The 25798-nt window shown below is 33.3% G+C and overlaps 1 protein-coding gene across 1 annotated transcript; it reads left to right on the top strand.

Moving 5' to 3' along the window:
• Positions 1 to 6: 6 nt before the first annotated feature.
• On the top strand, positions 7 to 10507 carry LOC132746715 (kelch-like protein 24). Its single transcript, XM_060735930.1, has 9 exons — positions 7 to 76; positions 1317 to 1390; positions 1961 to 2131; positions 5110 to 5220; positions 5843 to 5953; positions 6489 to 6893; positions 7989 to 8229; positions 9884 to 9946; positions 10128 to 10507. Exons 2-9 carry the CDS (start codon positions 1352 to 1354, stop codon positions 10505 to 10507), a joined length of 1521 nt encoding a protein of 506 aa, XP_060591913.1. The 5' UTR covers positions 7 to 76; positions 1317 to 1351.
• Positions 10508 to 25798: the final 15291 nt, after the last annotated feature.

Below are 25798 nucleotides of genomic sequence, written 5' to 3'. Positions count from 1 at the left end.
GGAATTGTTCGGTTATGGACGTAGGAGTATGTAAAACAGATTTACCTTCCTGCATGCATAGTGCTGTTTAATTCAGGTAGTATATGCCCAAACACCTATTTTGATATATGATACAGACATTGGACTCTCAAGTTACTGTGTACATGCATTTAAAATCTAATAAGATATAAGAAATGAAATAAAAACATCTTCACTTCAACATCAAATATTCATGGAAATCTTCAAAAATATTTACAAAATTTTCTGAAAATTCATACACACAGAATTTCTAGTAGTCCTAATTTGGAGATAAACATGGAGAGATGATGAACGTGGAGATATGACCTCCGGAATGGATTAACATGGAGATACTACCCACAAATTGTAGCCGTAAATGGTTTGACCCATAGTGTGTTGATACAGCATTTTTTTTCTGACTGAAAAACTGTTGGAATAACTGACATTGCTTGTCCAAAATTTTCTTGATGTCTCTTTGACAACTCTAATTAGTTGATTTATCCATATAACTGTTGAGAATCTGAATGACGGACAAGTCTGTTTAAAATAATTTAGCACGGTAAGGATTAAATACATCTAATGTTTCAAGGTGATATTTATTGCAGCACCAGTTTATTATATATATATTATATGTTAAGTAAACGGGTGCTGGATCATAAGTTACGAGAATCTTGTTCTTGATGATCAAGGGGAGATTATTTTATGATAGGAAGTGGCTACCCTGGACCTGCAAAGGGGGCTTGCGCAGCCCCCTTGACCCCCGGCGTTCTATTTTCCGCTTTTCGATTTTGTTTTATTTTAAAGGTGTCGAAAATGTAAACTTAATGAAGACAAAAAAAGGAATAATATCAAAATTTTTCCTAAACTATTTCAATTGATGTTATTTAACTGTGACCAAACGCTATTTTTTCTCAACGTGTTGAGATCGATGACAAAGAAACATATTCGTACTTTTTTTTACTGTAGCCAACAAGTCGATTAATCTCTAAAAAGGAAACATATATGTACAAAGACAATTGCTGTTTCTTAGTTAAAATCCTCATTTAAAGTAATAAAATAACATATGCATTTTCGACTTCCATATAATTTTGAAAATGCTGTACGGCTAGTCAATACAGCGTGTCCTTGCTAGTCGTATGTGACTCACGTACGGCTAGAACTTTTGGCTAGCCGTACGGGCCCTTACGGCTAGCCACTTCCTTTATGATAATTTGACCATTATTTGTAGATCTAAAACTAATGTGCCGAACACCTGGCCCGGCTTTGCTCTAAGTGGTAATTCAAATTTAATACTAGACTTTTTACTCTTTGAATTTTAGGATAGCATTAAGACTACAGGAATGGAAATGACAGCATGACTTCTCTGAAACATAGACACATGGAAGCATTAAAGGTTAGTTATCTTTTTGTTATATATTTTTCATAAGTTTTAAAGTAATTTTTGCTTCATCTGAGTGATGCAAAAGTTTTATGGACAATTGAAAGTTTTAGGGTAGGTAATTCAGTCTGAATAAAAGAGCATAAATTCTTCTTGTCCTGAGTACCTTTGACTGTAAAATCATAAATGATAATTCATATAGCATATATTTAAAAATTGATGTTGCATGCAAAACTTTAAAAAAGAATGTTCTTAGGCCATAACTAAAAATTGTTGGTTTGCAGTTGCCCAACCGACTGAAGGAAACTGGCCTGACTCAAAAATTTATTTGGACTTACTGAGCATATAATCATATGCTTTCTTGATTCAACACTAAAATGTAAAAAAAAAAAAGAGAAAAAAATCCTGACCTACAGACTCACTGTTTAAAAGGTGGGTCGCGCAACTGCAAACCAAATTTTTTTAGTGATTGCCTTGGTTAAAAAAGGACAAAAATTCAGTTGAAACACATACTAGAGTTATGGGCCTTGGAAAGTGACCTCTTTTAATGATCCTGATTCCTAGCCGATTTTTTTCATTCTTCAGAATGGAGTAGAGTCGTTGCAAGATGATACGGCTTTGGCCGACGTGGACATCATCATCAACAACAGGATATTTCGATGTCACAGGTCTATTTTGGTCGCTATCTCACCATATTTCCGTGCCATGTTTACCACGGGTATGAAAGAATCAACTCAAAGAAGAGTTGTTTTGCAGGTAATCTTGTTTGAATTATTCTGTCATATATTTCCAATGCAATCAAACCTTTTTATGCCCCCGCCATGTAATGGCCGGGGCATATAGTGTTACCCTGTTCCGTCATTCCGTCCTTCTGTCCTTCCGTCATTCTGTCATTCCGTCATCATCAGTTTCCGTTCATTATCTTAAGAACGGTTGGACATATTCAACTCAAATTTGACATATGGATATGTCATGAGAAAATACAGGTCAAGATCGAATTTGGTCATGGTTCGATGATTTTTGGCAGAGTTATGCCCCTTTTACTTTGAAAATAATATGAAATTTCAGTTTCCGTTCATTATCTTAAGAACGGTTGGACACATTCAATTCAAACTTGACATATGGATATGTCATGAGAAAATACAGGTCAAGTTCGAATTTGGTTATGGTTCGATGATTTTTGGCAGAGTTATGCCCTTTTTACTTTGAAAATGATATGAAATTTTCAGTTTCCGTTCATTATCTCCCCAACGGTACAACACAATCAACTCAAACTTGACATATTGATATGTCATGAAAAAATACAGGTCAAGTTCGAATTTGGTCATGGTTCCATAATTTTTGGCAGAGTTATGCCCCTTTTACTTTGAAAATAATATGAAATTTTCAGTTTCCATTCATTATCTCCCTCAAGGTACAACACATTCAACTCAAACGTGACATATGGATGCGTCAAAGGAATGCGCAGGTCAAGTTCAAATTTGGTCATGGTTCAATGATTTTTGGCAGAGTTATGCCCCTTTCACTTTGAAAATAATATGAAATTTACAGTTTCTGTTCATTATCTACCCAACAGTGTTACATATTCAACTTAAATTTGACATATGGATATGTCAAAGGAATAGGCAGGTCAAGTTGGAATTTGGTCATGGTTTGATGATTTTTTGGCAGAGTTATGTCCCTTTCACTTTGAAAATAATCATCTTAGGAATAAGCAGTTTAAGTTTGAATTTGGTCATGGTTCAATGATTTTAGACAAACTTATCTTTCCTGAATGTTGGAAAAATTTTGAACTTTCAGTTTCAGCACTCATACTTATAACCATTATTTTGGCTACAAATATGCAATATGCTATTTTTAAAAGGTTAAGACTGAATAGACCGCCTCCGTGGTCGAGGGGTTAGAGTCAATGACTTCTAATCCAGTTACCTTTCTGGCGTGGGTTCGATCCCCGGGAGATCTAGTACTGGTACTGGTGTAACTCTCCAGGAACGATGGTTAGGAAACTACCCGCCTATATGACTGAAATACTGTTGAAAAAGGCGTAAAATGAAGCAAACAAATGAACAAACAAACGAATAATTTCAGTGCCTTGAACATTGTATGAAAATGGTTTGTGTTAACATGGAAAAGTTTTAAGGGCTTTGAACTTAAAATGAAAGAAATAATTAATGCACCATCTGAAATTTTGGCTGCATGCGGGGGCATCTGTGGCATGATGACACATTTCTAGTTTGTATAGAACCTATATATAGAAATATTAGTCTGTGGGAGAATAAATAAACTTTGTTGGTAAGTGGTCTGTAATAACAGGTAACTTTATGCTAAGCTTGATCAAGGAACAACTTAACATAGTGGACTTTAGTAATTGACTTTCTGGATGTTATTATTTAAAGATGGCCTCTTATTTTTACTCTTACCCTGCTGGAACTGAAAGTCATTTGCCTTTTTCACCAGCATGCACTGCACATCCGTGTGTAACATAAAATTTTGACCATGTTGAAAATTGATCCCTTCCTGTCATTTAATGACCAACCCTCGCATAGAAAAATTGACCCATGTTAATCCTGCCCAAATTTAATTTTTCTGTACTGCTCAGGGGAAGTTACCACTGCGAAAGGTTTGTAAACTCCCAGCAATGGTTACATCCCCTGATGAGTATATTGAGTTTGACGCAGATTTTCGATGTCCTTGATACACCTGTGAAATCATTTTTGTGATGCCTGTGAGATATTCTGTTTCTTCAAAGTGTTTCTGTTCTGCAAACAGGCATTTAACTAAAATTTAACTAAGCGTTAGAAAAATGACCCTATTTTGATTAAAATTAAATGATTGATCAGTTCTCAATGACTTTTTGATCAAGGTTAATGTTGATCAAACTTAATTTTTAATTGTTAACATTGAAAAATGACCCAGGTTCAGTTCTTAATTTGAAAAATGATCCATGGAGTTGGGTCAGTTTTCAACAGGGCCACAATTTTATGTTATACCGTGCAGTCTGACCAGCCAGCTCAATTTTTGTATTTTTATAATGAAACCCCTTAAACTTTGAATGGATTCTTTTTATAATTCGCCAAATTCATTAAAAAAATTCAACAGGTTATAACTGTTAAGGGTTAAGCTAATGTTATTATAGTTATATACTATATTATATGGCAGATAGTAAAGTACCAGCCACTTTCATTCCATTCAGTAGCTGAAAGAATATCATTGTTTAACTAAATTTAAGATTTTGTTGTTTGCTATAATAAATGGTCTTGAATTAATGACATAATTAAAGACTGCTTACTTGGCTTTTTGAACAAACATGTTTCTGTTAGGCCAAAGGTTAAAAGGGTATTCAGTTAATGCTATCTCTTCTGAAAGCAATATTTAACTGTTCATATTTTAATATTTTGGGATTTAATGAAAGTGAAATGTGTTTCAAGTTCAAATGAGGAGTTAAGATAAATATGGGCTTTGCTCAACATGAAATAAATGTTGTCTATTGTCAGATCTCAAAAAGAGAATTTGATGTTACATAATATTGTTTATATTTCCAAAAGTTCAGATATGCAATTACATAATATTGTTTATATTTCCAAAAGTTCAGATATGCAATTACATAATATTGTTTATATTTCCAAAAGTTCAGATATGCAATTACATAATATTGTTTGTATTTCCAACAGTTCAGTTATTTAATTTCAAGTACATTTGTACTTTAAAATATTTTTGTTTTTCATTTTCTTCAGGATATTGAGGAGACACCGTTTGAGAAGTTTCGAGACTTTGTATACACAGGCAGTATTGACCTTTCAGATGATGATGTCATTGAAATATTGAGGATTGCGGCTCTTTTCCAGGTATGAAGCTTAAAGGCACACTATGTTTCAAAAATGTTTTTTCTTCTTTAATTAGAAAGAACAAAAATGAGTTTTATAACACTGAAATAATGGTTTTATAGCATGTTAGGTGCTTGTCACATGAACAAAGTAGCACTAAATGTGAAATTATTTGTCATGAAAGTAGTACAATATAAACAAAATAGTATTTTGACTTCCATACAAAAATATTAAATCAGCTATAACTGCCCTGAATACCAAAAAGCAGCAGAAGCAAATGGTGGTATAGCTTTAAATGGCCAATCAGTAACTTTTAGAAACTTTAACAGGACACGGAAATTAAAAAGCTTTGCAGGAATAAAAATAAAATCATTTCTGGGGGATAATGAGCCATTGCGGTCAAAGAGCCTAAAAAAATAAACTTTTGAAAATCTTACCTACATCAACTGATACACTGAAAATGTGAAGATATGAAAATGATAAAAAAAAATGCACAAATGCACAAAGAAGTTAATTGAAATCTATATTTTATGAGTTTTTTTTGGGACCGATTTGAGGTAAAAGCATGATATAATATTCAAAATATATTGAAAAAGAAATCTGTATAGTCATCGATTAAATTTTTATGAAACTTTTGTTTCAGGTTGACTGTCTACAAGATCACTGTGAGGAAGCTTTACTTGAACAGCTAAAGGGAAATAACTGCTTGGAAATGTACCGACTGGCCTGTATGTACAACTGTAAAAGATTGAAGGTAAAAATTGGGAAAAAATAAGTTACAGAGATAATAAATAATTCTTATATTCACAGTGGGTAAATTGTAAAGTGGTATTTTTCCTTTGCATGCTAGCTTGAAACAGGGTGAATTGTATATGCTTGTAATAAATGATACAGTGATTCTTTACCTACACTGTGATACATTGAATAAGTAAAAGTTTCTAAATGTAGTATGCCATCCTATGTGTTAAAATTTTGCCTTCTGTGTTGGGGATTGTACCAGCTTAGTCATTTATTAATAACATTTATATATGCCAGTAATATATTATACAAATTTGTTATCAGAAGACAATTAATATTTATACATTCACTAAGCATGGAAGGACCCCAGATAACCTTGTATATCTTTTGGCCATACCCTTTTGTATGTACAGGTACATCTCTAATGTTACTTTATGTATTTATAAATCAAAAAAGTATTTAAATTGAATATTGAAAAGAGATTAGCTCTGATTATACATGAAGTTTGTTCAAAATCTATTTTCAATGGTTCATTTTCTTAAATTTTTCAGAAGAAATCCTGGCCAGCTATTCTAGATGGCTTTTGTACGGTATGGAAGAGTGAAGATTTTACGAGCCTTAATGTAGGGGAAATTATTTCAATCATACGAGAAGACAATCTGGTCACGCTGGACGAAGAGCATGTCTGTGAGGCTGCTATGAAATGGATTAACGCTGATTTAACGAAGAGAAAGAAATACATTTATGATATATTTAAGTATGTTCGGTTACCTCATGTGACGCCAGAGTATTTGGTAAATAATTTGAATAAGATGCAATTGCTGATGGAGAATCCAGAGTGTCGTAAGTTGTTAGAGGACGCGCAGCATTATCATATGTTACCGTCAAGAAGGCTGGATTACAGCGGGGAAACATTCAGATACAGAATTGACGACGATCTTGATGAAGTTTTACTCGTAAGTAGATATGGATATTTTTTGATCTCCAAATACAACAGTTTAGTGACACATGATTGAAAATTTTGAAAGTTTTCTTGATTAATGTAACATATATTGTAAATTTTTGTAATGTTTAACTCTCAGTTTTATATAAAAAAAAATGCAGTATATAGATGATATTAAATTGTATTCTATTAGTACATGATTATTTTCATTGAGTGGTATACAAATATGAAATTGGTGGTGGTGAAATAAATCAAGTATTAAAAGATAAAACTTGAATTTTCTGGTTATTATATACTTTTATTCTATTTTATGTTACAATTTGAAAGACTTCCCCTTCAATATTGTGTAGTGGCTGAATTTAGAAGAAAGTAGTCCAGCACGACATCAGTGAAAATATTAGAAGTATGTTTCACTGCAATGAAAAATAAATTTTTACAATGTAAATACAGAAAATGAAAATATGCATTTTATTTCATCAATATTTTATTTATAAGTATATTATAAATACATGTACCAGTATTTTTTATATTCTTATATCCAATACATACTTACATGTATAATGATTCTTTTACATGAACAGATATAGAAAGAAAATCTGAATATTACAAATTTAATCTTTCATGACCTTGCTAAAATTCATTTGATAACAGATTGCTGGAACTAAATTTCAATAGAATTGAATATTTGGTCAATGTGCATGTGTATATATACAAGTATTTAATTAAAAAAAGTCACTGTAAGAGTATGTTGTATGCCAGTACTAACTCTAGCTGATTTTTTGATTCATGGACACAATTGTCATTTCCTGACCAAGCAAATCCACTGAGAAAATAGATGTTATCTGGAACTAAGAAAATGTGTGTTTTTCCAAGGTTATCCTCCAGTAGAAACATACTTACTGTCATATCTTAACACTACCGTTCACAACCTGTTGCGCTTTTTTCGGAGCTGTTACTGTAAAATTTTGTTTGTACGTCTGGATTAGCTGAAAAAATCCCAAACTATTTTTAATAAGTAAGTAATAGTAAATCTATTGGCAAGTTCCATATTATGATACTGTTATAGTCATCATATTTTATCGAGTATTTTCTGTAAATGAATTTCTAGGTTGTGTCAAAGAATAACGATGACAGGGGAATGTATTTTGAAGGCGGATGGTGTCTTTGGGCGTTCAGTTACAATCAGAGTAAATGGTTTACCCTTGCCCCTATCAAACAAGAAGATTCTCCTGGGGCAGATTTTGCACTCTGTTCCCATGGTTACGATATATTCTTGTCAGGAGGAAACACTAACCCAAAAAATCTGTTGAAGTTTGAGAGTGAAAGAAACGAATGGATTATTAGTCCTGGTAAGAATTTGAGTGTTTTTTGTTGTTTTTTTTGCTCTATGAAATTTATAATTTTTCCTTGATTATTACATATATTTGAATGGTTTTCTTGACTTTCAATATGTAGTAAAATTGTCAAATTGTCAATCATTTGACAGTCTGAATTAGTTTAAACATATTTATTTAAGCTTGATTGCCAACTTACATTAATCATTATTGAGTCTGCTTCCTGAAACCAACTGTTTCGGTACTGGTGTCGTGACCCAAGTAGGACTTGAAACCATAATTTGTTGGTTGAGAGGCAGATACCTTAACCACCTGGCCACCACTGTCCTGAATTTAGATGGAATGAAAACTATCTTAGTGTAAAAGTGGTAAATTTTTGTTGTGTAAGATAGAGAATACACCTTTCACTTTGTTGATTTTTATACTTTGAAGTGAGAGGAGCCAATTCTTTTATGTAAGCTTTCTCGAGCCAGATTAAAACCTGCTGAATTTATTTATACTGGATAAGGAACAATACAGTCAAATTTCAACAAATTTCAATATCAAAATACAAAACTTGAGCTGCAACAGATCAAATCCTGATCAGACTGCACATACAGGGACAAGATAATCTTTATTTTGGTTTCAGATCAATAAGGCTTACCTCTAGCTTAGAAAGTGGAATGCTTACTGCGATGGGGGTGGTCTGTCATTTCCTCCATCCGTCTGTGCATACATCTTTATTACCCTTCCAGATTTTTTCCGCCTTTTTGATTGGATATTGATCACCCGAAAAAAATTGATATAACCGAGCCAGACGGGTAATATACACACTAAATTTCCCCGATGGGTACCCCACGTTGTAAACAACATGCGCCGCCGTGCGATGCGCGTACGGTTTGATTTTACGCGATATAAATTCCAATTTACAAGCAATTTTAAACTGTCAAGTGATAAAATTTCCAAAAATAGAGTAATGATACATATTTCTCGTCAGTATATAGGAAACAAATATGACCTTGTGAAACCCTTTTTTATTAATTTTTCCAAAAAATCTTCAACGGTACCCTTTTTTCTTGTTTACATTTCCCTTTTTCAAAGATAATATATGTATTTTTTGACGTCATTTTGGTAAGGGGGTCCTAAAAACTTTTTCCCCGTTTTTATTTTTAAGTAGCAATTATTTATTTAAAAAACGTCTTACCGGATGGGGAAGGTAATAAAAAATTAAATTATTAATATTACCTCCAAATAAAAAAAACCCCCCGCCTAAGGCTGGGTGATATAAAAACTTAAAAGGAATATATCCACAATTTTCACCCAAAACCAAAAAACATATAATTGTGTATAGATACAACATTAATGTTGGGCATTAATCTTTGTCTAAAAATTGAGAAGGGGAATCAATGTTTTTTTGTAACTTGGTAGGGGAAATTTCCCATTGCCACTATAGGGCAGCTATTTTTGTTTTGAGCAATGATCAATGTCAAATGAACTTCCTTTAATTTCCTTCACAAAACTTTAAAAAGGGAAATACTTATTAAACTGAACTATGGGGGTAATTAAATTATTAAAAATTTTTTCCGTATTAATTCATAAAAATTTTTCCCCAGTCAGAGAAATTTTTAGTTTTTCTTTTTTTATATTATGTTTTAAAACCCAAAGGGGTTTTGTTCATTGCTTTTTTCAGGTCAGTTGAAGAAGGGCGTTTCCCGCTTGCATGGGGTCAGTTGGGAAAATTTACTTTTGTTAGGTGGAAAAAAAGTAAAACTTCCAAAAAATAGTCAATAATAAAAAAATATACATTCCCCGCAAAAATGGGGGGACATTTTGGTAACTTCTATCCCGTCTGTTTTGGTCTGCTTTAGGGGGAAACAAAACTCAAAGGGGGAACAAAAGCCCAAACTGTTAGCTACGTACGTGTTTCCCAGCAGAAAGAAAGACTGTTGATCTCCAACATGCCCAACTTCCAAAAGCTTCTAAAATTACTATAGGACAAGGGCATGTGATATCACTGAATGAGGACGAGCAAACCATTCTGAAATTGACACCAGACTTTGGCTTCATGGATGCTGGTCTTGAAATTTCAGGAGATCCCAATTTCTTAGGTGTATCACATTATGATGGGAGTTTACTAGTTTTAATCGAAAATCCTGAGAAGAGAGGCTGTCTTAAACAAGTTATTCAGGTCGATTTAGAAACGTCCCAACCAAAAGTGTTACCTATAAAAGGCAATGGATATCCAAAAGCAGTGCACGGTTGCTATAGAAGCTATGTTGATAAGAGATTCCTATATCATACATACTATCAGTAACTGTCCTAGTCATTAAGAATTACTGTCCCAGTTATGAGAGTACTTCTGACGATAATAAGAATAAAGTCTCTGGTCATGAGAAAAACCTTTCTGATATATATGATAATCTATTAATATCCAGGTTAAATATGAGAAAAAATCAGGTCGTTACCTCAAAGGTCAAATGTAAAATGTCATCATTTTTGTGTCCCCTTCATCGTTTTGAAACTAAGGAAAAGTTTTTAAAATGACTTTGAACAAATGATCAGCATTATGACAGGATGTGAAGAGCTCAACAATCAAGGTCTCTTGTCTCAAGGTCAAGGTCTCTATAAAAGGTCAAAAAGTCATTATTTTGCTTTTAAATTCCTGAAATGATTTTAAATTAACATTGCACAAATAATGACCATTATGAGAATACTGAGACCATGGTAAGAGCTCAAAAGCCAGGTTGCTTTTTTAGGTCAAGGTCAAACTAATAGGTTGATTAAATGTTATTGTATTGCAGCTGGGGATAAAGCTGCCCTTCAGACTGCCTTTGTTTTCTTTAGATATTTTCCTTCAAACCTTTCACCTTAAACATATTTTTCTTTATACAGGTATAGTTAATACTTACTTTCATTATTCATATATACATTTTTGTATGTAATTGTACTGTTTTGGATAAAAATGCACTGAAGGTTATATTGTTAAATACCAAGTTTTTTCTGGTAATTACAAATTAAAAAAAAAAATACAAATTAAAAAAAAACGTTTCTTCTGGTAGCCTTTTATGCTTTATGTTTTTACTTGATTATGACTATATAGTATATGCATGGGGTGTAATTTTTTCATTACTTATTACATAAGATCTGTAATTTAAACCTGGGATATACGATAACTTATCGTATGTCCCAGTTTAAACTAAACAAAGGGATTACAAGGGACTGTTATATGCAAACAAAACAAATGACTGTATTCTGTGTAACTCATGAATTTGTACTCTTTTGTGAAATGAAATTATTTTTGATTTTATTATATGTTTGACAAAGATGTGATGTTGAAAGAAGTTTTGAAAATAATTGTTATTTATTGGTGAATGAGTGTTATTTGTTGGTGAACCCAATATATGAGTATTTCAGGGTATATCAAAACTTACAGTTTAAACTTTTGTAGTAGAGATATGAAGGATTATTTTACAGTAAATAAATGTACTCAATATGTTATATGCTAGGTATTATTATTTAAAATTGTAATACTATATACTTTTTTTATAATGATTATTTATTATCTTCTATTTTTTCTTGCATAAAGCAGCATTTTCGGTACAAATAATACATATATATTATTTGTGATGTAATCAAAACTTAAATGTTAATTTTCTTTACCAAAGATAGAGGATTATTTTACATTTATGTACTCAAATATTATATATATTAGGTATTATTTAATTGTTATACAATTATTAATTTTTAGAATGAACGTTTTATTTATAATCTTTATTTTTTCTTGCTTAATGCAGCACATTTCCAGATTTTTCTCTTATGTAGGAAATTTACAAAAACTAATTTCATTTTTTCATATTATAGTAAAGTTGAATGGACCCTGCCAGTAAGGAGAAGAAAAACAGTGATAGAAATAGTGAAATAATACATAATTATCTTGTATCAAATATGAAATGGACAACATATATAAATTGAGACTTGGTCTGTGAATCGGGGTCTGCAAATTCACAATCTCTAGCTTTCTGACGTTATTGTGTAACATATTCATCTATACTTTTGTCTTGTTGTGTCACGTTTCCAAATTCAAAACGCAGACATTCTGTATTCTTTTGTGGTTGAAAAAAATCCGAAAGTTCTTTCTTCATGTCAGCATAGTTGTCATCAGCATTGGATAATGTTGGAAAAGTTTTGTAAATTTCAAACACTTCATCCCCTGCGTAGAGCAATAGCAGAGCTTTCTTTCTTTTGTTTTTGTCAATTCCGAGTCCATTTATTAAATTTTCAAATTTTCGACGTAGATACCTCATCTTTAACTGACATTGCTTGGATTTTCTTTGATTGTATTAATCCAGTCATTTTTGCAAACAAGTGTTCTACTTGGATTTTGCTAAACGTGTACGAATTAATCCTAAGTCCAAACTTCACTGCTGTTTATTTAAATTTAATTATCCTCGTCACCATTGCAATATTTGCTACATGTCCCTGGGAGCCGAGAACCCACCCAGAAAACAACACAGTGTATGTTTTATATGTTTATTCACTACGAGCGACTATTTAACACTCCATGATTGATACAGAGTGGCTATGTAACATGATACATATATCGACATCATCATATATTGTATGAATACTATAATATCCTCTCGGTTTCCATGCAAACATTTTATGAATAATGTCCATTGGGTGAAAATTAGCCCGTTCCATTTAGGAAAGACTTACTTATAAGTTTATAGAAACCCTATCTCTAAATCCTCTGGGCATGTGTGAAACTACATTTTCCAGAGCTTATATAATAATTGTCATATACATGAAGTATTGCTTAGTAGACCTTCAGTTAATGAAAAATTGCTACAAAAGTGTTCTTTATGTTAAAGATCCTGTATGTTATAATTGAGTTTGTATATCACACTTAAGTGAAATTATATATATGTATATAATTATGCTTATAAAACGATTTTCAAACATCGAAGAATATGTAAAATATGTACTGCAAATATTTGTTCTCATTGAAATATATGCATTCATTTTTTATTGAAAAATATGACTTAGACATTATAGAAAATAGATTTTTATTACCTCCCTTTATTTACATGAAATGTTAAATTTGGTAATATCTTTATAAATAATGCTTTTTGGAACATACAAAATTGATAAATCTTAATTTGAGCATCATAGTTATGATATAAAATTATAAAAAAATTGTTTTACAGAATGTTTAATAGAATGATGTATGATATAAAATTATTGTTTATGAAAACGTTTCGTTTTTGTTCAGTAAATTAATAAATTTTGTACAAATATATATTGTATTTGTAATTGTTGTTTGTCATCTTTCCTTAATTTGAATTTGACCCTTTTACTTACTACGTTTTCTGAAAATACTTTGCTAGTGGGCGAAGACGCTGGTTTGCACTTGACAGTATCGTGCATGAACAGGCTCAATCAAACCGAGCCTGCAACATTTTCAATTTTGCCATTTTAGACTTTCTTTATGGATTCCTATTTTTTTTATTCTATTTAGTTGGCAGTATCGAGCGGCGAACTAATTTTAGAGAAAATTATTAAATTATGTTTAATATCGAGGAGGGGAGGAGCTCACAGTGGTTTACCTTTTTGAATATCTAGTGGCCAGTAAAACATTTCAATAAAATGATAATACATACACAGCTTAATAATGTTTTCTATTTATAATTCGTGTGGATTTTTGGAATTTTTACCAGTCAGTTGAATATGTTGAGGTTCTTTTATGCAAAGTTGCTTCTCTGCACACTGTACACATCATTCTGAAACTATAAAGACAATTTTGAGCAAGCTAAGTAATTCAACGACAGCTGTGAAATAAGAGCGAGAAAATTAAATGTATGATCATATGCTGATAATAGAAAGACCACTGCTTGTAAAGTTATGACTCGATTTTTGTGTGAATAAAATGCTGAGAAAAAAACCCATCTGCATTGAGAGTGAGACAACAACTGACTGCTGGTTAACCAAAATGCTAAAGATAGAAAAGCAAGGTTACATGGAGAGCAAGAAGATTTTGTCATAGACATTTACATTGTTTGGCTGGAGATTGAAATATGTTAATGGCGATGCACAAAGGCTACGAAACGTTTTTAGGTTTCATCAGTCTACGTGTGTTGTCCCAAAGGTTCACATGGTTACCATTTTTGAAACGTTTATATTATAAATTGGCTCGTTAAATTTTAGTTACAACTGGGTGCTTTAATAGTAGGGTGAATGCTATACATGTGTATTTATGGCTTCATAAGAATAGTGCTGTACTAAAGCTTTGACCATATATACCGTTTTACTTTGTAGTGATTCCCTTTATCCATAATCTTTTTCAACTTCATGCATGTGTTATAATTTTGAAAGAAAAAACTCTGCAGCAAGAGTTGTCCAGAAAAACCTTTTTTTTTATAAATTATAGTCCCTTGATATCAACATTTTTTAAGGAAATATAAATCGAGAACATAAGTTACCACCATATTCTTTCACTTAAGATGTGTTTGTTTTCATATGTCGGCATTATGCGGAGTTGTTATGTAGTTTCCATTCTACATATGTATTTTCATGTAACTGTTGCACACAGGCTATTCACTTGGTCCTTTTTATGAAGTTTGCGGTAATATCCGAATTTTTTGGCTAGCGGATGGCAATTTATCTATATTATTTATACACTGATAGCATTGTTTATATAAAATGCACTTAACGTGAAATGTCAGTACAATACAAATATTTTAATCAATTAAATCATGTAAACTTATATCACAACGAGTAAAACGACTTTCGGTTTAAAGCAATTTTGACAATGTTAAGCCAATTTTAACATATTTTGAGTGATGTAAATGAAGACTTATTAAGTGCTTGTGCCTTTTTATATGTCAAGAGCAAACGACGAATATTTAAAGATATCATTAATCTTTGAATGTGTTGTGTTGATAAATATATAGCTGGTCTAAGTCTAGAAACCGCATAAATGGAGGAAGGTACTGACAATACTACAAGTGGAGGAACTTTTTGTAGTGAGGAAACGGCTATATCTGACCAAAAAAAAAAGGAAGAAGATGTTTTAGGTGATCAGAGGGATTCTTATTTATCATATGTTCCAAACGTTGGTGCATGTGTTACAGGCAGAGAACTTGGGGAACTGTGTGAACCTCCTGCAAGTCAACCTCTTGATTTGAATTTCCTAGCCGTTCACTCGATGGCGTATATTGAGCGAGAAAGAGAAAGAATATGGAACATATATAAAGAGTTTTTCTCACCGTGTTTAATCCGTTTAGATAATTATACTAGGCCAAAATTACCTTGCCACCAATGGCATTCATCATTTTTTGCATCGGTGCCAGAGAAGAAAGCTGTATTAAGTATGCACGACATGACATATGATGCTTTCGATGACATAAGAATTAAATCTCTCAATCCTCAGAATTTACTTTGCATACCGGAACACAAACAGAGTATAGATCACTTGTCATGGGGTTTCAGTTCGGACATGCTTGCTGAGTTTGTAAGAAGATTAAAATACAAAGTTGTCGAAATGCATTCAACAGAAAGACAGGCTATAAAGGAAGGTACGTGCGGAAGAAATGATGGGTATGGTTTTAAAAGTATGGGAACAAAAGTTTAAGATGTTCAAGGGTTGTAAATTACTTATGAAGGAACAAAGATTGGAAAACCAGATGAGTTTGATTTTATGGTCGAGCTTCCAGCCTTATGTAAAGTTCAGAAGTTTGAAGACCAGGGACTGATCACCGACCCCGAACTTAGAATTGTTAAAGTTTTAGACAGAACTATATTTGCTGACATTGGTGTTCCATTAGACGAACACGAAGATGACACGGTGTTTATAAAAAATGTCTGGCAAAAGATACATGTTCTTTTTTGTGAGGACTTGCAAAAACACGTACTCCCTAGATGGAAGTGGTTAAACACGTTGATTTCATCATATTTCACTGGGAAGCTTGCACTTACTCAGCAATTATTGTGGTCTGGGACCGAGTTTCCTTCTCTTGTTGTTGATGTAGATATTTGCCTCGCCATTCAACAATGGTACGGTAATTAGATTTCAATCAAGCTGTTTTGGATCAAAGGCGCCCTGGAATAAGTGATGGAACAAAACCGCTGGAAAACAGGAATAATTATAATCATGCTGTCCTTCGCTCTGATGGTCGAGCAAGGATAACAATGACTGTGCGGGAAATGCAAATATGGAGAATGAAAGAAGCGGAGAACAAAAGGATTCTATATCGTTGTGTCAAGTTCATGGTCAGCACGTATTTTCCGAAAACGTGGAACAGTGATTTAGATATGATTGACTCTATAATCCCATCCTACTGGCTAAAGACAATGATGTTTTATATGTTTGAAAATTATATTAACACAGAGCATTGGTCAGAATCAAACATGCCGCTAAGACTTGCAGAACTGTTTTTTCTTCTTCTAAATGATTAAAAATTCAGATTTTAATAGAGTGATGTATAAGAACTATGATATAAAATCATTGTTCATGAAACTGTTTTGTACAAAAATTGTTGTTTGTCATCTTCTTTAATTAGTATTTGATCTTTAGATGCTCTTCTACCAAGTTTTCTAAAAAAGACTTTGGTTGACAGTATCGATGAGCAATGAGAGATTATTCAACAAAATTGAGAGAGGATTATAAGTGTCTTTGATTTCCTGAGGGAATCTTTTTTTTCCTATTTCAAGATCTTGTGACTTGAAAAAACATCAAAATAAAGTTTTGAAATACGAAATACCCTAATGAACATCCAAAACGGTGGAAGTAAAAACTAAAGTTGAAGTTTAAAATTTCTTTCAATGATGGTACATACCGAACTTGATGATGTTTTTTATTAACCAGGTTTTCAACGAAAACCGGGTTATTGTAATGCCGAAGTCGGCGGGCGGGCGGATTGGCGTCAACATTTGGTTTCCGCTCAATAACTTTAGTTTGCTTTGGCCTATTGACACCAAACTTGGTGTATGAATAGCTTATATCAAGAGGCAGCTTGGGATTGCTACCCAGGTGTCTGTGATCAAGGTCACTGTTACTAAAAATAGAAATTCAGTTTCCGTTCAATAACTTTAGTTTGCTTTGGCCTATTGACACCAAACTTGGTGTATGGATAGCTTTTATCAAGAGGCAGCTTGGGATTGCTACCCAGGTGTCTGTGATCAAGGTCAAGGTCACTGTTACTAAAAATAGAAATTCAGTTTCCGCTCAATAACTTTAGTTTGCTTATGGCTATTGACACCAAACTTGGTGTATGGAAAGCTTATATCAGGAGGCAGCTTGGGATTGCTACCCAGGTGTCTGTGATCAAGGTCAAGGTCACTGTAACTAAAAATAGAAATTCAGTTTCCGCTCAATAACCTGAGTTTGCTTTGGGCTATTGACACCAAACTTGGTGTATGGATAGCTTATATCAAGAGGCTACTTGGGATTAATACCCAGGTGTCTGTGATCAAGGTCACTGTTACTAAAAATAGAAATTCAGTTTCCGCTCAATAACCTGAGTTTGCTTTGGCCTATTGACAGCAAACTTTATGTATGGATAGCTTATATCAAGAGGCTGCTTGAAATTGATACCCAGTTGTCTGTGATCAAGGTCAAGGTCATTGTTACTAAAAATAGAAATTCAGTTTCCGCCCAATAACTTGAGTTTGCTTTGGCCTATTGACACCAAACTTTGTGTATGGATAGCTTATATCAAGTGGCAGCTTGGGATTGCTATCCAGTTGTCTGTGATCAAGGTCAAGGTCACTGTTACTAAAAATAGAAATTCAGTTTCCGCTCAATAACCTGAGTTTGCTTTGGCCTTTTGACACCAAACTTGGTGTATTGATAGATTATATCAAGTGGCAGCTTGGGATTGCTACCCAGGTGTCTGTGATCAAGGTCAAGGTCACTGTTACTAAAAATAGAAATTCAGTTTCCGCTCAATAACTTGTGTTTGCTTTGGCCTATTGACACCAAACTTGATGAATGGTTAGCTTATATCAAGAGGCAGCTTGGGATTGCTACCCAGGTGTCTGTGATCAAGGTTAATGTATTTAGTTTTCATGTTATAACTTGAGTTTGCTTTGACCTTTTGACACCAAACTTGCTGAGTGGCAGCTTTGGATTGCCACTTAGATATCTGGGAGCAAGATCAAGGTCATTTGCTTACAATAGAATTTTCAGCTTCTACTCAATAACTTCAGCGCACTTTGACCTTTTGATTGCTGTCACATCAAAACTTGGTCGTTGAAAACCTGGTTTTCGTCGCATTGCGGCGCTTCTTGTTAATTAATAAATGAAAAGTCATTTTAAGATTTTGATTTTCCTATGCTGTTAGATATTGAATATCTGAGTGGTCAAATATTGCCCTCCCCCCTCCCTCTCTCTCTATATATATCTCTCTATGAAAATTGCTAATATGCATGTATATCAGGTATATTGTTTTTCAGGGGTTATTTTGAGAAGGGAGTTGATAGAAACATTGTATGAAAAGAGATATAATATTGGGAGTATATTAAGCCTGGGTTAACATTATAGTTTGTTTCCTTTTGTCCAGGACAGAGACCTTCTGCAAAATGGAGGTTTTCATCAAATGCATGCTTTAAATGGGTATTACATGTATATCTCTACGCCGAATCGATATTTCAGTGTTCAATAATTCATTTTCTGTGTATATCGTGGCTAAATCATTGAAGCGAATCCTTAAGACATTATAATAGAATATGGGTCAAAATGATTTACTCCTGAATCTTTTTGAATTTAATTATATAAGTCAAAATGTTTTAATTGCTGTTAAGTCTGGTTCTTTATAGAAATAATATCCCCGTTTTATTTTACAGTTATAAATAAAACCGATTTTATGCAATAAACTTTTTAACACATTTATTAATTTTCTCAAAGTAAATGCTGCCAAAGTCAGAACCATTTCTTATTTATCAAATGTATTTATCGACAAATAATGTTTTCTATGGAATTAAACCATTTTGTATTTCTTTATATTGCACACGTGTTAAATAACTGCATATTTTTGAATTTATAAATGAAATTTAAGTTGTAAACGGATTGTTTTGGTTAGATTAACAGAACCTGACATGACTTTTAATTTGATAAAAACTTATATGGAAGTTATTCATATACCCGAGAGGCTCGCTTAATAACATTTTCTTCAACTTGTTCTGCGAATTATAACGCATGTCAGACCTATATTCATGTATATATGCTTAATGGATATATTTACGCTTCGACTATTTTACGTGGCGTGCGGAATTTCCCGAAGTTTAAGTATTAACATTTATCGACATTATCAACGCACTCAAGCATTGCATAAACGTGTATATTCGTATACTACGAGTAACATTGCGTTCGAATTTATATAAATTCAATTTAACCATTTCACAAATGAGTCAACAATGAACGAGTGCGTTAATTAAAACGTCTTAGAGGCTAATGTGGCATAATGAAAGTGGCTATTTATCTTTTTATGTGCTTTGTCGATAAATACATTTGATAAATGAAGAATGATTCTGACTTTGGCTATCGTTATATTGGAGATATTTTATGTAGTAAGGAAACGGATAGTGAACGCTCTAGGCACGGAAAGTACACGCGACCAAAATAATACAGAAGAATGTATTTCAGTGGGACAGACGAACATTGTTTCATCATGTGTTTCAAATGTTGGAGCATGTTTTCCGGGCGGAGAACTTAAGAAATCGTGCGGACTTTCGGCAAGCAAGCCTCCAGATTTGAATTTTCTTCCCATTCACTCAAGTGACTATATTGAGCGCGAAAGAGAAAAACTATGGAAAAGGTATCAAGGAACTTTCCCATCGTGTGATATTCCTTTTTATACAGGAAAGCCAAATTATACTCGGCCAAAATTACCCTACCTCTCGTGGAATTCGTCATTCTGTTCATCGGCACCAGAGAAAAAAGCCATATTGAGCATGCACGACAGGACATATGATGCTTTCAATGACGAATATCTCGAGTCTCACAATTCTCAGAACTTACTTGGCATCCTGGAATGCAGACAGGGTATAGACCACGTGTCATGGGGTGCTAGTTCTTGCATGTTGGATGAATTTGTTACGAAATTAAAAAGCAAAGTTGTCCAGGTGCATTCATTAGAAAGAAAGCAAATTATGTCCAATGTAGAAGAAATGGTTAACATGCTTTTAAAGTTATGGGAACAGAAGTATGAGATGTTCAATGGTTGCAAATTACTCAAAATGGGAAGCACATATGAAGGAACAAAGATCGGCAAACCAGACGAATTTGATTTTATGATCGAGTTGCCTGCTCTATGTAAAGTTTTTAAGTTTGAGGAACTGGAAATAAGCATTGATCCCGAGCTTAAAAAAGTCAAAGTGTTAGATAGAACTATATTTGCTGACATTGATGTACCATTAGACGAAGACGAAGATGACACGGCGTTTATTATAAATGTTTGGCAAAAGATACTGGAACTGTTGTGTGAGGACATACAAAAATGCACTCTTCCTGGATGGAAGTGGTTAAACACAGTATCATCATCTTATTTCGTTGGAAAGCTTGCACTAACTCAGCAATTACTGTGGTCTGGAACAGAGTTTCCTTCTCTTGTTGTTGATGTAGATATTTGCCTCGCCGTTCAACAGCGTTACGACAATTATCATACCAATGTAGATTTCAATCAAGCTGTGTTGGATCAAAGGCGTCCTGGAATAAGTGATGAAACAAAACACTCTCAGAATGAAAGTGATTTTAATCATATAGTCCTACGCTCTGATGGCCGAGCAAGAATAACAATGGCTGTACGTGAAATGCAAATATGGAGAATGAAAGAAGCGGAGAATAAACGGGTTCTATATCGTTGTGTCAAGTTTATGGTCAGCAAGTATTTACCGAAAACGTGGAACAATGATTTTTATATTCTTGACTCTATCATCCCATCCTACTGGTTAAAGACAATGATGTTTTATATGTTTGAACATTATATTAACACTGAGCATTGGTCTGAATCGAACTTGCCAATAAGACGTGCAGAACTGTTCTTTCTACTTCGACAGTGTATAAAAATGAATACCTTATCCAGCTTTTTTGTACCACATAATATCTTAAAAATCATTGGAGACCAAGATAAGTATTTGAAAATTGAACAAGATCTTGGCAGTGTTATTGATAATTTGTGTAAGCTACAACTGAATGATAAAGAAGGCTTCACAAATTTTGATACGTTGGAGACCAAAATGGCAAAAGACAATGAAGAAACGTTGCAGAAAAACTTGTATAAGGCTGTAGTTGAATTATTATATTTCTATGCATACAACGAGTATTCGCCGGAAAATTTGAAAGCATTACAGGAATTTGTCAGTGTGTTCTTGAGAGATCGGGTCAGAATTGAAGGGGAAGGCAAGACAATAAAAATTTGGTACGATCGGTATCAAATAGATCTCAACAAGGAACTTTATGATACATACGGAGAAACGGAAGTATATTTTACCTAGTGATTCTTGAGATACAACTTCTTCGTTCTAATTGCTATACTATAATAATGGAAATACAACCATATCAAGCCAGCTCGAGAGGTTTTCTTAGCTTGTTTACAAATTAGTCCAACCTTGAATCTACAGAGATTATTACTATATAAATAAATGACGTCATCCATGTTACTCACCTGTTGTCACATCAAGTACAAGTACATGCTGATGTCTTTACAACATTTAAAAAAAGATCATCTGTTGGCCTTTTTAAGTCCTTGACGGATTCTATTGGAATACGGTTTCAGTTTGATTTTGTTTTCCTTTACAATTTTCCTCTTGCAGATGATTTATCTTTTAAGATCTAGTCTTGCTTAATTGTGACATCTGTTAAAATTGGTGATAAGAATAGGTCATTAAAATACATTATCATTTATTCATGTATTTTTTTCTATGCCGGGAGTTGTAGATAATCTACCCTGTGTCACTTTGTTTACGAATTCTTAATGACAGATGAATTGATGTTTAAGTGTTCTCCTCTTATAACGTGTGCGTATAACGTGTTCATCTCTCCGCCTGTATCTAGTAACCTTAATAACCTAAAGATAATGGTAGCCAACTTGTTCCACTTTCCCTCATCATTGTAAGTATAAGCCGGATTATCACATGTAAATAATAACTTGTCCTCCTCCACGATAGAGGTTATAAACCTTAGCTGTTGAATGCAATGTTAAACCAAAATAAATCATTTCAATTTTCATATTCAGTTCATATCTTACTTTATTCGTCTAAAAACCTCTGCAACCTCTTATATGAAATGCCAATGGGGCATCCGTGGTCGAGTGGTTAAGGTCGCTGAGTTCAAAGCATCGCCCCTTACTACTGTGGGTTCGAATCCCGACATTGACTTTGGATTCTTTCATGTGATGAAGCTATCCAGCTAGCTTACGGAACGTCGGTGGTTCTACTCAGGTAACAGTTCGTGCCTGAATGAATGCACGAAAGGGAACCTGAGGTCTTCCTCCACCATTAAAGCTGAAACGTCGAGATATATGACCAATACTGTGTCGGTGTGGCGTAAAACCCAATCAAATAAAACAAAAAACACAAATGAAATGCTCAAGGGTCAATGTAAATTACATCCTCTAAAACATTTGTAGTTTTAGAACACATACATGTATTCAACGTTTCGAATAAATTCATGTTATCGAAAGTTTTCTCACTGCAACTTTAGCGAAAAGCGAAAAAAAAGCGAAAATACACCTTATAATGCTAACACTGAGAACATATTACTGTCGGCAGCATAAAACTCAGCAATCTTGCATATTTGAAATCGCGATATGACCAGCCTGTGTGTACATTTACTGTTTGCAGCTAAAAAACAAACGATAAAATCTTATTCGAAAAAAAACAAACAAACAATAAATTAAATTCTTTACTACAAAATTTTGTATTCTAAGACACACACTTTTTATTTTTCAGAAATATAAAGACTGAATTAAGAAATAAGGGTTTGTTTCAATTGTAAAAGTTTCTTGTTGGAGAATTAGCTTGAAACCGGCAAGTGTGGTTTAATTCATTAATTCATTGCACGTCGCCTTTCCTTGTTGACCTTGTTCATCATATTTTAAAGTTTTGCTTTGCTTTAAGTTAAAAGATTTTTTTTAGAAGCTGGGGTTATTGCTTCTCTATCCATTGTGAACGCTGCAATACTATATTGTGTCTTGCCGTCTATTGCCATTTCACTGGGTATCTTTCCTTAAAGTACACTCCATTTGTTTCAAGTTATACAATAACATAACATCTTTGATAGCAAAGAGCCATTTGCTTATCTTTATTTTTGTCAGTTTTACATAACTTGTTAATAAAGATATTGAAACTTGTTGTGTGTTTGTTTCATCTGCCAAAATTGGAATTGTTATGTAAATATATTGACGTCATTGTTTGAAATTCAGATATTCATATTTATGTTATATATAACTTTATATACCAACTACGTGACAAATAACTTCAGCATGATGTTTTCATTACCCTCTCTGTGACATGTGTTAATTAAAAAGTTTCTATCAGGCGTCATTACTGGACAGAATCGGTTACAATGCCTGTAATTAAGATTAATTTGATAGAATAGTTAATAAACGAAATATACCAATGGGTTAAGTACATGAAGCGGAATTTGACGGAATTTTTACTAACGATAGACAATAAGACGTCATCATTGATTGTATTACAGATATAGAAATAACTTAAGCCGCGTCACGACAAAACCAACATAGTGCCTTTGCGACCAGCACGGATCTAGACCAGCCTGCGCAGTCTGATCAGGACCCATGCTGTTCCTACTTGTTATATGGTTTGTAAGCGAACAGCATGGATCCTGATCGGACTGCGCGGATGCGCAGGCTTGTCTGGATAAATGCTGGTCGCAAACCCATTATGTTGGTTTTGTCATGGCGCGGCTCACTTGTATTTGAGTCATAAAAATGTGATACATCTAATGCAAATGTACTACTAAAGAAAACAAATACGCAAATTGGTAACATTTGTAAAGTACAATAATGAAAGTACAACAATATCAAGTACATATAACCTTTCATAGGGCCGTTAAGACGTAACAAACATATTCAAATTACTAGTATGCATTTCATTGTTCCGTCATTCGAAGTCTTTTTTATGTACTTGTTCTTATCGGTTACATCTGTGAAGTACACGTAGCCTTTTTAAGAGCTCAGAATGCACTTTAGACGTTACAAACGTATTCAGGATATGCATTTCCTTGTTCTGTCACTTGAAGCTTTTTTTATGTATTTGATCTTATATGCATCTTACTTAAACCTTAATTCCATCATTTGAATATCTGTATCATAAGTCATGCAACAACAATTTAGCCAATTTACTCTTGACTATACTACTAAGACATTTGACACGCGTTTTTTCTTTGTGGCCAATGATTAAGAAACGAGGCTTTCGCAAAATTTCTCGTATGAAGTATAGAAACTTTTTATCTCTCACTGGTTCCGGCAAATTGAGTAGGTCGATCACGATGAGCTTCGGACAATAAGGAGATTAAGTACAAAGTACAGAAGTATAAATTAAGGTGTGAAGTCTATCATGTGCATGGGTATCTCTCCTGACGTCGGTTTCAAAAATAAAGCCATAAGCTGCATATTGGCGTAAAAAACGACTCACTCGTATTAAACACGCCCTTCTTTAACGAAATCGGAATCGTGTTTCAAAGAAATCTGATCTTGTTTCTGAAGTCACAGGCACTGCATTTTCTTATTATATTTGTCTATTTCCCAACTAAACCATTAACTTATTCAAAATCTCCTTGTTTTAAACTATACCATTGTTTTCACAAAACCGATGTCAAATTTGATACTGTTTATTCGAGTATAAATTAAAAATACAATTACAAATACATTTTCATTTACAATTTTATTTTTTAATTTCAATATTTTTTCTATAAGATCCTTTAAATGATACATTTCTAATGTTTTTTTAATCAATATTTGAAACAACGTACTTATTGAAAATGTGCCACATGTAGACCTGTCCACTTTAAAGGGACTCCTCTTGACATGATAGAAGCTTTTCGAGATTTTGATACCATTTGATTAAGGTCTATACCAATAACATATGTGCAAAATCTCAGATCTGCCGCTCACTCCGGTTTTCAAGAATAATCGTTTTCATTGTGTAAAGTAGCCTAAAAATATCACAAATCTGGCTAAGAATGACTCTAAATATTGACTTTAAATTAAATAAAATTCCATATTTCTTTATTTCCGTTTAAAGGACCCTAGTTGATCTTTGTAAGATTTTAGAAATTTAATGTTTTAAGGATTTTAGTTTTATTGGAGATCCTGTAAAATGAAATAGCTATTGGCTTTTTTTACGACTTGTTTGAAGACGTTTACGGAAGTTTCTAAATTCAAATTTAAACATTTTCATGTATAAATATTGACTACTATTCAGGTCGGTGTTACAGAGCGTTGATGGAAACCTGCAATTTTATACAACCGTTCATTTATCATTTTGTATAAAAGAGACCCAGCCATATTTTTGTATACAATGTACTTCGGATAGATTGCCTGTGGTCAAAGTTACATGAATTCCTGACATTTATACAAAAAATGTG

This window comes from Ruditapes philippinarum, unplaced genomic scaffold (genome assembly GCF_026571515.1).
Source record: "Ruditapes philippinarum isolate M1 unplaced genomic scaffold, ASM2657151v2 ctg110_1_1_1_1, whole genome shotgun sequence".
Lineage (NCBI taxonomy): Eukaryota > Metazoa > Mollusca > Bivalvia > Venerida > Veneridae > Ruditapes > Ruditapes philippinarum.
Note: the sequence above shows the minus strand (reverse complement) of the source record. Positions and strands in the feature narration are given on the sequence as shown.